Consider the following 14,947-nt stretch of genomic DNA (forward strand, 5'->3'; position numbering starts at 1 on the left):
AACCAGGAGGACTTTTGATTTGGATACACAGACGCCTGTAGAGAACTGGGACAACACAGACTCTTACCAGGATTACTTTGATTTGGATGACAAAGACGCAGACGTGCTACTGTGAGTATGCAGCTTTGGCTTTTTTTTGCGTATGTACGTAACTTTTTTAAAATATATAAGCTTTATGAACCTTGGGTTAGGTGAACGGTCTTTTGGGCTGAGTGATTGTGTGTGTTGATCATGTGTTTGAATTGTATTGGCGTGTTCTATGGAGCTAGGAGCTAGCAGAGGAGCTAGGAGCTAGCATAACACGTACCGTACCGTACGTGCGCGTCACGTACGTAACTTTTTAAAAATATATAAGCTTTATGAACCTTGGGTTAGGTGAACGGTCTTTTGGGCTGAGTGATTGTGTGTGTTGATCAGGTGTTTGAATTGTATTGGCGTGTTCTATGGAGCTAGGAGCTAGCAGAGGAGCTAGGAGCTAGCGTAACAAACACACAGGTGTTTTTATGCAGGATTAATTTGTGGCATATTAAATATAAGCCTGGTTGTGTTGTGGCTAATAGAGTATATATATGTCTTGTGTTTATTTACTGTTGTAGTCATTCCCAGCTGAATATCAGGTACCGTGAGTATGCAGCCTTGGCTGCTAAACATTTGACAGCTTGACCGTATGTGCGCGTCACGTACGTAACTTTTTAAAAATATATAAGCTTTATGAACCTTGGGTTAGGTGAACGGTCTTTTGGGCTGAGTGATTGTGTGTGTTGATCAGGTGTTTGAATTGTATTGGCGTGTTCTATGGAGCTAGGAGCTAGCAGAGGAGCTAGGAGCTAGCGTAACAAACACGCAGGTGTTATTATGCAGGATTAATTTGTGGCATATTAAATATAAGCCTGGTTGTGTTGTGGCTAATAGAGTATATATATGTCTTGTGTTTATTTACTGTTGTAGTCATTCCCAGCTGAATATCAGGTCACCCCCGGCTCTCACAGCATCTTCCCTATCTGAATAGCTTCAACTCCCCACTAGTCCTTCACTTGCACTTTACTCATCCACAAATCTTTCATCCTCGCTCAAATTAATGGGGAAATTGTCGCTTTCTCGGTCCGAATCTCTCTCACTTCATGCGGCCATCATTGTAAACAATAGGGAACTTTGCGTATATGTTCAACTGACTACGTCACGCTACTTCCGGTAGGGGCAAGCCTTTTTTTTTATCAGATACCAAAAGTTGCAATCTTTATCGTCGTTGTTCTATACTAAATCCTTTCAGCAAAAATATGGCAATATCGCGAAATGATCAAGTATGACACATAGAATAGATCTGCTATCCCCGTTTAAATAAAAACAATTCATTTCAGTAGGCCTTTAAATGCTTCTACGGGAAAACGAACCTCGCGGCAAGCGGTAGATGGATGGATGGATAGTTTGAAAGTGCATTCAAAGTACAAAACTTTCCGCCCTAATTTAGCGTCACACACCCTCACCACCACAAATAGATTACAGTTCTGTTTCAAACACTGGACTATCCAGTTGTGCCTGCGTCAGTCATTCAGTGCAATGACAGTAGAGTGAAATGAGTGATACATTTTATAAAGATTAGATTTTCAATGGCGATGTAAAGGATGAATAAAGAAACTATGTTCTAATGTTTATGTTGTGGTTCTCTTTTTATATCATGTAAACGTTTATTTTTGATCTAGAAACTAAATAAAACGTTAAAATAGTGTAGCAGAAATGACCCTGCAGGAATGAAGAAAAAGAAGCGGTAGGAAAGGATGGATGGATGGATGGAAGAGTGAAGGCAATGACTTCGTCTGAGCGCATGCGCAGAACCGACCGTGCTTCCGGTAGTGACAGGCCAGGTGGCGAGCAAGATGGCGGACTGAGTGACTGTCGACTTCCCCGTTTATAAATGACGATATAACAGCGAATATACAAACATATACCTCAAATATTCGTCTTTTCTTGAACCCCCAAAACTTAAGTTGAGTTCGGAGCGCTGGAGTGTTAGCTGAAGTGAATATTGAAGACGTGATAGAAGACGGACGACTACTGCTATGCTAAGATGGCGACGTCCGCTAAAAGAGAACATGAAAGAGAATCAGCGCCACCAACTTCCAGCAAATCACCAACGGAGATAAAGACGAAAGATGAAGGTGAGTGAGTTTAAATATTGTAATTTGAAAGCTGTCATAAGCCCCGAATAGAGTGATGTGGAGAAATTAGCCGAATTCGTTGAAGAATGTAAAGAAAGAGCCGCCATGATTGTTAGCTTGAAGAAGGCAGTGGAGTTCACATCAGAGGAGATGAAAGAATGCAAAAGTCTGCTTGATTTCAATGTCAACCAAATTCATTTAGATTGTTTTGTTGTCATAATCGTCCAGCCCCAGGCTCAGTATTGGCAAGACGTAAATGACCGCCATAACCACAACACCAGGGGGAGCTCCACTAACCACGTTAAACCCAGATTCCATCTAACAAAGGTCTTAACTCATTCTCCTTCTATGCCACATCAATATGGAATGTGCTCCCAACAGGTGTAAAAGAAAGTGCATCTCTATCCTCCTTCAAAACCTCTATCAAAAAAAATAATATGACTCCTTTATTGCTTTATCGATCACAAATACTGCATTTGTTTTCTTTTGTGTTATTTTTTTAATGAATTAAGTCACGTTTATGACAACCTGTTTCCGAAACACAATATAGAATGTGAGCTATAACAGGATAATGCAAACATTTATCATTTGTTTTGAAAACGCTTACAAAAAAGTGGGACCCCATACATGTGCTGTGGGACCCCATTTTTATGACTTGATGGGGTCACTGGGACCCCATTGTGAATATTCCCAGCACCAACACTGAATACTCTATTGAGATGTATTGCTATATTCTACAAATGTCACCGTTCAATGTAAAATACAGCCTGAAATACAAGTAGTATATACGTATGTACACTAGATGACAGTAATACTTCATTAGACGGACACTGTCAAAAACCACAGTCATGTTAAAGGCCTACTGAAACCCACTACTACCGACCACGCAGTCTGATAGTTTATATATCAATGATGAAATCTTAACATTATAACACATGCCAATACGGCCGGGTTAACTTATAAAGTGACATTTTAAATTTGCCGCTAAACTTCCGGTTCGAAACGCCTCTGAGGATGACGTATGCGTGTGACGTAGCCCGGCGAACACGGGTATGCCTTCCACATTGAAGCCGATACGAAAAAGCTCTGTTTTCATTTCATAATTCCACAGTATTCTGGACATCTGTGTTCGTGAATCTGTTTCAATCATGTTCATTGCATTATGGAGAAGGAAGCCGAGCAAGCAAAGAAGAAAGTTGTCGGTGCGAAATGGACGTATTTTTCGAACGTAGTCAGCCACAACAGTACACAGCCGGCGCTTCTTTGTTTACATTCCCGAAAGATGCAGTCAAGATGGAAGAACTCGGATAACAGAGACTCTAACCAGGAGGACTTTTGATTTGGATACACAGACGCCTGTAGAGAACTGGGACAACACAGACTCTTACCAGGATTACTTTGATTTGGATGACAAAGACGCAGACGTGCTACTGTGAGTATGCAGCTTTGGCTTTTTTTTGTGTATGTACGTAACTTTTTTAAAATATATAAGCTTTATGAACCTTGGGTTAGGTGAACGGTCTTTTGGGCTGAGTGATTGTGTGTGTTGATCATGTGTTTGAATTGTATTGGCGTGTTCTATGGAGCTAGGAGCTAGCATAGGAGCTAGCATAACACGTACCGTACGTGCGCGTCACGTACGTAACTTTTTAAAAATATATAAGCTTTATGAACCTTGGGTTAGGTGAACGGTCTTTTGGGCTGAGTGATTGTGTGTGTTGATCAGGTGTTTGAATTGTATTGGCGTGTTCTATGGAGCTAGGAGCTAGCAGAGGAGCTAGGAGCTAGCATAACAAACACGCAGGTGTTATTATGCAGGATTAATTTGTGGCATATTAAATATAAGCCTGGTTGTGTTGTGGCTAATAGAGTATATATATGTATTGTGTTTATTTACTGTTGTAGTCATTCCCAGCTGAATATCAGGTACCGTGAGTATGCAGCCTTGGCTGCTAAACATTCGATAACTTGACCGTATGTGCGCGTCACGTACGTAACTTTTTAAAAATATATAAGCTTTATGAACCTTGGGTTAGGTAAACGGTCTTTTGGGCTGAGTGATTGTGTGTGTTGATCAGGTGTTTGAATTGTATTGGCGTGTTCTATGGAGCTAGGAGCTAGCAGAGGAGCTAGGAGCTAGCATAACAAACACGCAGGTGTTTTTATGCAGGATTAATTTGTGGCATATTAAATATAAGCCTGGTTGTGTTGTGGCTAATAGAGTATATATATGTCTTGTGTTTATTTACTGTTGTAGTCATTCCCAGCTGAATATCAGGTCACCCCCGGCTCTCACAGCATCTTCCCTATCTGAATAGCTTCAACTCCCCACTAGTCCTTCACTTGCACTTTACTCATCCACAAATCTTTCATCCTCGCTCAAATTAATGGGGAAATTGTCGCTTTCTCGGTCCGAATCTCTCTCACTTCATGCGGCCATCATTGTAAACAATAGGGAACTTTGCCTATATGTTCAACTGACTACGTCACGCTACTTCCGGTAGGTGCAAGCCTTTTTTTTATCAGATACCAAAAGTTGCAATCTTTATCGTCGTTGTTCTATACTAAATCCTTTCAGCAAAAATATGGCAATATCGCGAAATGATCAAGTATGACACATAGAATAGATCTGCTATCCCCGTTTAAATAAAAAAAATTCATTTCAGTAGGCCTTTAATGATCTGTTTCCATTCCTTGCAATTGTATAGAAAGTGGATCAAATTTCTTGCCTCTTGAATGTAAAAGAAAACATCCTACCCTTCTTCACTGTCGACTTCTTATGCATAGATTTTATATAATTACAAAAAGTTTTTTGATATATCTCCATATATATGCTAGATTGTAATATCCTAATGTCCATCGAAACAGATATTTACTATTTTCTATATTTCCAGCTTCACTTGTCCGAGTCTAAGCCAAGTCATGTAAACATTAATCCATCATTCTGGCAAGGCACTAAATGAATGGCCATGAAACACTACACACACATACTGTCAGGCTTGTCCCTGACAGTTTGGTCATGTTTTAGTTTTTCCTCTGTGTATGTCTTTATTTCCTGTTAGCGCTCTTATTTTGTCTTTATTTCCTGCTTGTATCCCTGAGTGTTTTTTCCCCCCAGCTGTGGCTGATTGGCACCGGGCCACACCTGGTGTCAATCAGTCAGCTGCTATTTAGATCTGCTTTGTCCTCCAGTCAGGGCTGGATTATTGTCGCTTCTACCTGTTGATTGTCAATGTCATTTATACTTGTCGTTGTAGCTCTGTCTACTTCTGTTCACTCTGCTCATGTCATAGTTCATCCCGCTCGTTTCTTGCCACGTGAGTTTTGTTTATTCGTGTCACAGTAAGTGTTTTTGTTTCTTGTCCATAGTTTAGCCTTTGTGCTAGTTTCTGTTCATAGCCAAGTTTGTTCTCCGCCTTGTACATGCCTTTTGTTTGTACCCTTTTGTTCGTTTCTTGTTATAGAGTTAAATTAAATCATGTTTTCCTGCTCAATGCCTGCCGCCATCTCTGCATCTTGGGGTTCGTCATCAACACACCCTGACACATACTTTTGTTCGTTTCTTGTTATAGAGTTAAATTAAATCATGTTTTCCTGCTCAATTCCTGCCGCCATCTCTGCATCTTGGGGTTTGTCATCAACACACCCTGACACATAGTGAAGTGAAGTGAAGTGAATTATATTTATATAGCGCTTTTCTCTAGTGACTCAAAGCGCTTTACATAATGAAACCCAATATTTAAGTTACATTTTAAACCAGTGTGGGTGGCACTGGGAGCAGGTGGGTAAAGTGTCTTGCCCAAGGACACAACGACAGTGACTAGGATAGCGGAAGCAGGAATCGAACCCGGAGCCCTCAAGTTGCAGGCACGGCCACTCTACCAACCGAGCTATGCCGCCCTACTTTTGTTCGTTTCTTGTTATAGAGTTAAATTAAATCATGTTTTCCTGCTCAATGCCTGCCGCCATCTCTGCATCTTGGGGTTCGTCATCAACACACCCTGACACATACAGTACATAGAAGAAAGTGTGTAAAGTGTCTTTGTGTTGTTTGTGTCTTGCAGACGTGAAGCAGCTGATTGATCATCGAGAAAAACCTCCCCTTCAGTCAGTTGGGCGCTCCACTTTGAAGCAGGAGACTCCACAACCACCCTGCATTAAAAAGGAAGAGGAGGAACTCTGCATCACTCAGGAGGGAGAGTGTCTTCTAGGACGAGAGGAAGCTGATTACACCAAGTTCCCACTGACTGTTGTCTCTGTGAAGATTGAAGATGATGAAGAGAAACCACAAGCAGACAACTTCTTAGCTCCACTATCAGATAGTGAGACTGAAGACGAGGTTGACGAACCTTTGAGCAGCGATGCAGACTGTGAAGGTGATATGAGGACTCACACTGACAACAAACACTCTGAATGCTCTAAAAATAAGAGAGGTAAATATTGTACAATAGATAATCATGTTTTAAATTAATGAATAAATTGTGTTGTTAATTGTGATTTCAATATAAAGCAAAATATTTTGTTTATTAATTTAGCCATAATCCTCCAGCCCTTGCCTTAGTATTCACAAGCATTTCACGATACAAGATGTATCATGATACTTGGTCACCATATAACACTCTAGCATGTCGCGATATTCTACAAATGTCACTGAAATTTTTTTAAATACAGCCTAAAATACAAGTAGTATATGTGTACACTAGATCAGTGGTCCCCCGCCACCGGTTTGGGGACCGGTACCGGTCTGTGACACATTTGCTACTGGCCGCAGAGAAACATGAAATAATTCATAAAGTAAAAAAGTTGGATCACCACCCCATTTAGGCAAAAGTAGGCAAAAGTAACACAGCAATGATGGCAAGCTTTAATGCCATAGACTCTAAAACTCTAGTGGAAACGGTGACAGCTCTAAAGTCATCCACCTGCTGCCTTGATGTTTTACCTACCAACTTCTTTAAGAATGTTTTTGACTGCCTATCAACAGACATCTTGCAAATAGTTAATAATTCTATTAAATCGGGCAATTTCCCGAAGGCTTTCAAAACTGCAGTCATTAAACCTCTTCTAAAAAAGCAGAGCCTAGATGCCTCTGTTATCAACAACTACAGACCAATTTCAAATCTACCATTCATAAGTAAAATAATTGAGAAAGTTGTCCTCCAACAACTAAATCACTTCTTGGCTTCTACTGGCTGCCACAACAACTTCCAGTCAGGATTTCGACCTCTTCATAGCACAGAGACGGCCCTTCTTAAAGTTATAAATGACATCCGTCTAAACACAGACTCTGGCAAAACTTCAGTATTAATGCTTTTGGACCTCAGTGCTGCATTTGACACTGTCGACCACTCAATACTTTTGGACAGGTTGGAAAACTGGGTGGGGATCTCAGGCACAGTTTTAAGCTGGTTCAAGTCATATCTACAAGATAGGAACTATTTTGTTTCCATTGGTGACTTTGTATCAGAACCAAACAACGTAACGTGTGGAGTCCCCCAAGGTTCAATCTTGGGGCCGACTTTATTTAACATCTATATGCTCCCACTAGGACAAATCATGCAAAATAATAACATTGACCATCATTGCTATGCCGATGACACCCAAATCTATGTAGCGCTATCACCAAATGACTATCGCCCCATAGATCTTCTGTGCCAGTGCATTGAGCAAGTCAAACACTGGATGTGCCAAAATTTCCTACAACTAAATGAAGATAAAACTGAGATAATTGTTTTTGGTGCTAAAAAAGAAAGGTTTAAAGTCATCCAACACCTTCAATCACTGTCCCTGAAAACCTCAAATAAAGCCAGAAATCTTGGGGTTATTTTAGATTCTGATTTACATTTCGACAGTCACATCAAATCAGTAACAAAATCGGCCTACTATCACCTCAAAAATGTAAAAAGACTTAGAGGGCTCATGTCAGCTCAAGACTTAGAAAAACTTGTACATGCCTTTATTACCAGTAGGCTAGACTATTGTAATGGTCTCCTTGCAGGTCTTCCCAAAAAAACTGTCAGGCAGCTACAGCTTGTTCAGAACGCTGCTGCTAGAGTTCTAACAAAGACCAAAAAATGTGAGCACATTACACCAATTCTTAAATCCTTACATTGGCTCCCTGTACATCAGAGAATAGATTTCAAAATCCTCCTGCTCACATATAAATCACTACATGGTCTAGGGCCCAAGTATATCACTGATATGCTCCCACTATATACGCCCTCTAGATCACTAAGATCTTCTGAGAGCAATCTGTTAGCGGTTCCAAGAGTAAACTCAAATCAAGGGAGATCATCATTCAGTCACTATGCAACAAATAGCTGGAATAAACTTCCTGAAGATGTCAGACTCTCCCCAACTCTCACTACTTTTAAAACTAGACTGAAGACTTTTATGTTCACCTTAGCTTTCAGCTAAATCTTTTAATCTTTTAACTTTTAACGTCTGCACTGTTTTTATTTTTATTGTCTGCATTTTAATTTTGCTTTTATTTTCTTTCATTTCACTTTGTTGTCTGTGAAGCACTTTGAGTCTGCCTTGTGTATGAAAAGCGCTATACAAATAAAGTTGCCTTGCCTTGCCTTGCCTAAACAACTGCAATAACTTTCGCCTGTCCCACCAGACATACCAATAGACTTAGACAAACTTTATTGATCCACAAGGGAAATTGTTCCACACAGTAGCTCAGTTACAAAGGATGGAAAGGATAATGCAGGTATAAAGTAGACTAAAAATGTACCATTGTAGCAATATAAAATATAACATATGTAATATTTACATATTGTATATACAGTATATATACTGATATATTATATTATATTTTTATATAATTTATACAATGTATAACAAATCACAATTACCATGAACAACATACAGTATATGTAACAGCTGCAGCAAAAAAAAAAAGCTTGTTTACATTTGTTATATGTGTTATATTTTTGTGACATGATACAATGCACATTAATGAACAAACACAATATAAATGTGAGAGATTGTAGCGAAAGGCTGATTTCCGTCTGCATATCATTGCAGAGAAACAATCCCAGACTGATTCAGCGTTATAGTGAGGTGTATTTTCCATGCACTTATTTTTGCTGTATTTATCTGGCACAAGTGGAAAGCCGGTCCCTGAAAATAATGCCTACATTAAACAAAAAAGGTTGGGGACCACTGCACGAGATGACAGTAATAATTTATTGGACAAACTGTGTCAAAAAACTAAGTAATTTTGATCAATTAAATTCAATGTAATTGTACAGAAAGTGGATCAAATTTCTTGCCACTTGAATGTAAAAAAAAAAAATCCTAATCTTCTTCACTGGCGACTTCTGAAAAATAGAATTCATATCGATAAAAAAAGTTTTTTGATATAGGATAGGATAGGACTTTATTGTCATTGCACAAGTACTACAAAACTATGTTTTCAGCACAGACCCGTTCAAGATTAGACAAACAAACAGTGTACAGGGTTACAGAACAGGAACGCTGATGGGTCGCCAAAGGCGCCCCGTAGAAGATAAGAAAAAGGTAAAACGCTGGGGAAGAAGATGAGTAAAAAAACACAATCTAGACTGGGCTCCTAAGGGGACCTAGTCTGGAGTGGGAAAAAACCTCCATGCCATGCACACATAAACATGTTGCATTTAATCACGACAACTCGCAACAGAGGGGCGGGGAGTTGGGGCCCTGGAGGTCGACTGCTGCTATGAAGCGCTGCCAGCCGTCCATCACCCCGAGGGGAAACAAGCGGTGGTGAAGGCGTGGGGTGGGGGACGGGGTGTGTGTATGTGCCCATTGTCTTGGGTGTGATGATGTAATGTTCATAGGCTGGGGCCGTTCTGCATGCAAGCAAAAGTTCGACTCCAGGTGTCATTGAGGAGGGAGGGAGGTCAAAAGCGTCCATCATTGAGGTGTCCTCTGGGGATGTTTTCAGAACAGCCTGCTCCTGTTGTTGCAGCGTCAAGGCCATTCGAGGGAGTCAAATCGTAATATCTTTCCATATTGATTTTTTTCCCCACTGCTAGTTTGTAATAATATCCCAATGTCCATCAAAACAGATATTTTCAATGTTTGTTACTCTAGCTTCACATGTGCTAGTTTAATGCCAAGTCATGTAAACATTCATCCATCATTCTGGCAAGGCACTAAAATGAATGGCCATGAAACACTACACACACATACAGTACATAGAAGAAAGTGGGTAGAAAGTTCAAAGAGAAACATCTCATGGATCATGTCTGAACTTAAGTTTGTGTTTGTGTCCATTAGACATCCAGCTGCTGATTCGGCATTCAGAAGAAGTTTCCCCTCAGTTAGGGGGGAGCTCCACTTTGAAGCAGGAGACTCCACAGCCACCCCACATAAAAAAGGAAGAGGAGGAACTTTGGATCACTCAGGAGGAAGAGTGTCTTCTAGGACGAGAGGAAGCTGATTACACCAAGTTGCCACTGACTGTTGTCTCTGTGAAGACTGTAGATGATGAAGAGAAACCACAAGTAGACAACCTCTTAGCTCCACTATCAGATAGTGAGGCTGAAGACGAGGTTGAAGAACCTTTGAGCAGCAATACAGGCTGTGAAGGTGATATGAGGACTCACACCGACAAACAGTTCGATGGTTCTAAAAAGAAGAGAGGTAAAACATGTTTGAGTTGCTCAGTTTGTGCTAAAAACTTTAAAAGAAAGAGCCTTTTAGCCGAGCACATGAGAACACACACAGGAGAAAAACCATTTCAATGTTCAGTGTGCGGTAAAACCTTTTCCCAAAAGAGCAGTATGACTCAACATATGAGAATGCACACAGGAGAAAAACCTTTTCATTGCTCAGTTTGTGGTGAAAGCTTTCCTCGAAACAGCTATTTGACTTCACATATGAGAACACACACAGGAGAAAAATCGTTCAATTGTTCAATCTGTCTAAAAAGTTTTACTACAAAGAACAGTTTGACTCAACACATGAGAATACACGCAGGAGAATATCCATTCAATTGTACAGTTTGTGGGAAAAGCTTTTTTGTAAAGGGCAATTTGACTCAACACATGAAAACACATACAGGAATAAAACCATTTATTTGTTCAATATGCGGTCACAGCTTTGTTTACAGACAAAGTTTTACTCGACACATAATGACCCACACGGCAGACAAACGATTTAGTTGTTCAGTGTGCTGTAAAAGGTTCCATCAGAATTCTGACGCAGTCAGACACACAAGAACACACAAGGTAGAATAACCAAGCAGCTGTTCAGTTTGTGGTATGTTGCGCATATGTGGCCACATCCACTAAAACCCAGGACCTCTTGGAAATAAATTTGCTGCTTCTTTCACAAATATCCGAGGTATTCGGACAAATCTGGATTATCTAGAGCAGGGGTCACCAACCTTTTTGAAACCAAGAGCTACTTCTTGGGTACTGATTAATGCGAAGGGCTACCAGTTTGATACACACTTAAATACATTGCCAGAAATAGCCAATTTGCTCAATTTACCTTTAACTCTATGTTATTATTAATAATTAATGATATTTACACTTAATTTAACGGTTTAAAAGAGGAGAAAACACGAAAAAAATGTCAATTAAATTTTGAAACATAGTTTATCTTCAATTTCGAATCTTTAAAATTCTAAATTCAACCGAAAAAAAGAAGACAAAAACTTAAAAAAATAATTTATGGAACATCATTAGTAATTTTTCCTGATTAAGATTAATTTTAGAATTTTGATGACATGTTTTAAATAGGTTAAAATCCAATCTGCACTTTGTTAGAATATATAACAAATTGAACCAAGCTATATTTCTAACAAAGACAAATCATTATTTCTTCTAGATTTTCCAGAACAAAAATTTTAAAATAAATTCAAAAGACTTTGAAATAAGATTTAAATTTGATTCTACAGATTTTCTAGATTTGCCATAATAATTTTTTTGAATTTTAATCATAATAAGTTTGAAGAAATATTTCACAAATATTCTTCGTCGAAAAAACAGAAGCTAAAATGAAGAATTAAATTACAATTTATTTATTATTCCTTACAATAAAAAAAAATACATTTACTTGAACATTGATTTAAATTGTCAGGAAAGAAGAGGAAGGAATTTAATAGGTAAAAAGGTATATGTTTAAAAATCCTAAAATCATTTTTAAGGTTGTATTTTTTCCCTAAATTTGTCTTTCTGAAAGTTATAAGAAGCAAAGCAAAAAAATTCATGTATTTATTTAAACAAGTGAAGACCAAGTCTTTAAAATATTTTCTTGGATTTTCAAATTCTATTTGAGTTTTGTCTCTCTTAGAATTAAAAATGTCCGGCAAAGCGAGACCAGCTTGCTAGTAAATAAATACAATTTAAAAAATAGAGGCAGCTCACTGGTAAGTGCTGCTATTTGAGCTATTTTTAGAACAGGCCAGCGGGCTACTCATCTGGTCCTTACGGGCTACCTGGTGCCCGCGGGCACCGCGTTGGTGACCCCTGATCTAGAGCATAATCTTCTGTCCTCGTGACCCCATGTCTTCTGCGTATCTGAAACTTTTCATGAATAGTAAGATAGATGATGCTTGTAGTGCTTGGTTACTCCTTCAGATGACTCCAGCTGTGGAGGAATTGTAGTCTTCATCTGTGATGCTTTTACCGCCTCTAGAATGTCTGACTTTGAACACCAACAACATGAATCAGTGTGCCTAAAACTACACCTCCCAGGTCGCCTGGGGCCTCATGTATTAAAACGTCTGAGGATTCCCTACCTAAAAATGGTGTGTGCTCAAATCCACAAAATGTACACACAAAAACAATTGGATATATTAAAGTGTGTGCACGCATTAATCTACCATCATCAATCAACGTTGAATTAAGCACACATGTTGGCGTATCTCGCAGCTCCCTGTCCATGCCCCCATTTAAATGCACAAATCATATTTAAATGAGCCATGTGCCTGACATCTCCCACTCCACACTGTCACAAAACACAAACATAATGAGCAAGATTAAGAATTTCAGTGCCGTTTCAGTTTATTTGGAACATGCATACGATACATTGTGATGCAGCACATATCACAGCTTCGTTCCCACAGTGTTTGATTCAAGAACTCCTTCATTCCGCACTCCGTCCAGCTGTATAATCACTCGCCATACAGCAATAGATGATATCTATTACCTGACACCTTCTATGTTAGCTACGTCTCTTTGTTTTTAATGTCTATTTTCTATTTTCTGCTGGATTTACTCTCTATTTTATGCTGCAGCTGTTACATTTACTCTAATATTGTACATGGTAATTGTTATATATTGTATATATGATATAGACATAATATGATATAATATATCAGTATGTATAATATACTGTACATATACTATGTAAACATTACGTATAAAAGTTATATTTTATATCGCTATATTTAGTCTATTTATACCTGCATTGTCCTTTCCATCCTTACACTTTTCATCCTTTGTAACTGAGCTACTGTGTGGAACAATTTCCCTTGTGGATCATTAAAGTTTGTCTCAGTCTAATTTCCAGTTGTTTCATTACAGCACGTCCGAAAAGGAGTAGGAAGAAGCAGAGCTTATTTAATCCCACCCCTTTTCATACCATAGCAATTTTATCCAATTTCCTTTCCTCTGTAACGGAACAGTGAATACATACACTACCGTTCAAAAGTTTGGGGTCACATTGAAATGTCCTTGTTTTTGAAGGAAAAGCACTGTACTTTTCAATGAAGATAACTTTAAACTAGTCTTAACTTTAAAGAAATACACTCTATACATTGCTAATGTGGTAAATGACTATTCTAGATGCAAATGTCTGGTTTTTGGTGCAATATCTACATAGGTGTATAAAGGCCCATTTCTAGCAACTATCACTCCAGTGTTCTAATGGTACAATGTGTTTGCTCATTGGCTCAGAAGGCTAATTGATGATTAGAAAACCCTTGTGCAATCATGTTCACACATCTGAAAACAGTTTAGCTCGTTACAGAAGCTACAAAACTGACCTTCCTTTGAGCAGATTGAGTTTCTGGAGCATCACATTTGTGGGGTCAATTAAACGCTCAAAATGGCCAGAAAAAGAGAACTTTCATCTGAAACTCGACAGTCTATTCCTGATCTTAGAAATGAAGGCTATTCCACAAAATTGTTTGGGTGACCCCAAACTTTTGAACGGTAGTGTACATAATACATAAATAATATACCATAGTAAGTAAACAAATATTAAATACATAAATAATCATTATCTAAAAGTGAAGTGAAGTGAATTACATTTATATAGCGCTTTTTCTCAAGTGACTCAAAGCGCTTTACATAGTGAAACCCAATATCTAAGTTACATTCAAACCAGTGTGGGTGGCACTGGGAGCAGGTGGGTAAAGTGTCTTGCCCAAGGACACAACGGCAGTGACTATGATGGCGGAAGCGGGGTTCGAACCTGCAACCCTCAAGTTGCTGGCACGGCCGCGCTACCAACCGAGCTATACCGCTAAAAAAAGATGTTCATCGTAATTATTGTTCTGTGTACTGGATCACATTGGTGCTTTGTTTGGTTTCTTTGGTTAATCCATTCCATCATTCAATTCCACATACGGATATGCTAAAGGTTTTAAATGTTGTACGCACACACATGTTTTAAATTAGATTTTCCTCTAAGGTTATATTTCTCCTCTTTTGTTGAGAAGAATTGTCGGCTAGCAGGTTATAGTTTGCTTTGTACATCATTTTAGCTGTTTGCAAATGCACCTAGTCGTTGAATTTTAATATTTCTGATTTAATAAATAAAGTTGTTGTATGTTCTCTACATTCAAC

General features: G+C 38.8%; 1 protein-coding gene across 2 annotated transcripts; it reads left to right on the forward strand.

Annotated features, from left to right (window-relative positions):
• Window positions 1-1,801: 1,801 nt before the first annotated feature.
• Window positions 1,802-11,689, forward strand: LOC133631886 (zinc finger protein 2-like). Of its 2 annotated transcripts, none has more exons than XM_062024061.1 (3): window positions 1,802-2,156; window positions 6,221-6,589; window positions 10,425-11,689. In XM_062024061.1, the coding sequence occupies exons 1-3, from the start codon at window positions 2,066-2,068 to the stop codon at window positions 11,384-11,386; spliced, it is 1,422 nt and encodes a 473-aa protein (XP_061880045.1). In that variant the 5' UTR covers window positions 1,802-2,065; the 3' UTR covers window positions 11,387-11,689. The 2 variants fall into 2 exon arrangements, with proteins under 2 accessions (XP_061880045.1, XP_061880046.1); XM_062024062.1 differs by having other exon boundaries at window positions 6,221-6,532.
• Window positions 11,690-14,947: the final 3,258 nt, after the last annotated feature.

This window comes from Entelurus aequoreus, linkage group LG17 (genome assembly GCF_033978785.1).
Source record: "Entelurus aequoreus isolate RoL-2023_Sb linkage group LG17, RoL_Eaeq_v1.1, whole genome shotgun sequence".
NCBI classification, from domain to species: domain Eukaryota; kingdom Metazoa; phylum Chordata; class Actinopteri; order Syngnathiformes; family Syngnathidae; genus Entelurus; species Entelurus aequoreus.

Coding starts and splice junctions, on each gene's coding strand:
- LOC133631886 (XM_062024061.1), top strand. CDS start 2,066: ATGGCGACGTCCGCTAAAAGAGAACATGAAAGAGAATCAGCGCCACCA. Junction 2,157..6,220: donor GATAAAGACGAAAGATGAAG/GTGAGTGAGTTT, acceptor TGTGTCTTGCAG/ACGTGAAGCAGCTGATTGAT. Junction 6,590..10,424: donor ATGCTCTAAAAATAAGAGAG/GTAAATATTGTA, acceptor TGTGTCCATTAG/ACATCCAGCTGCTGATTCGG.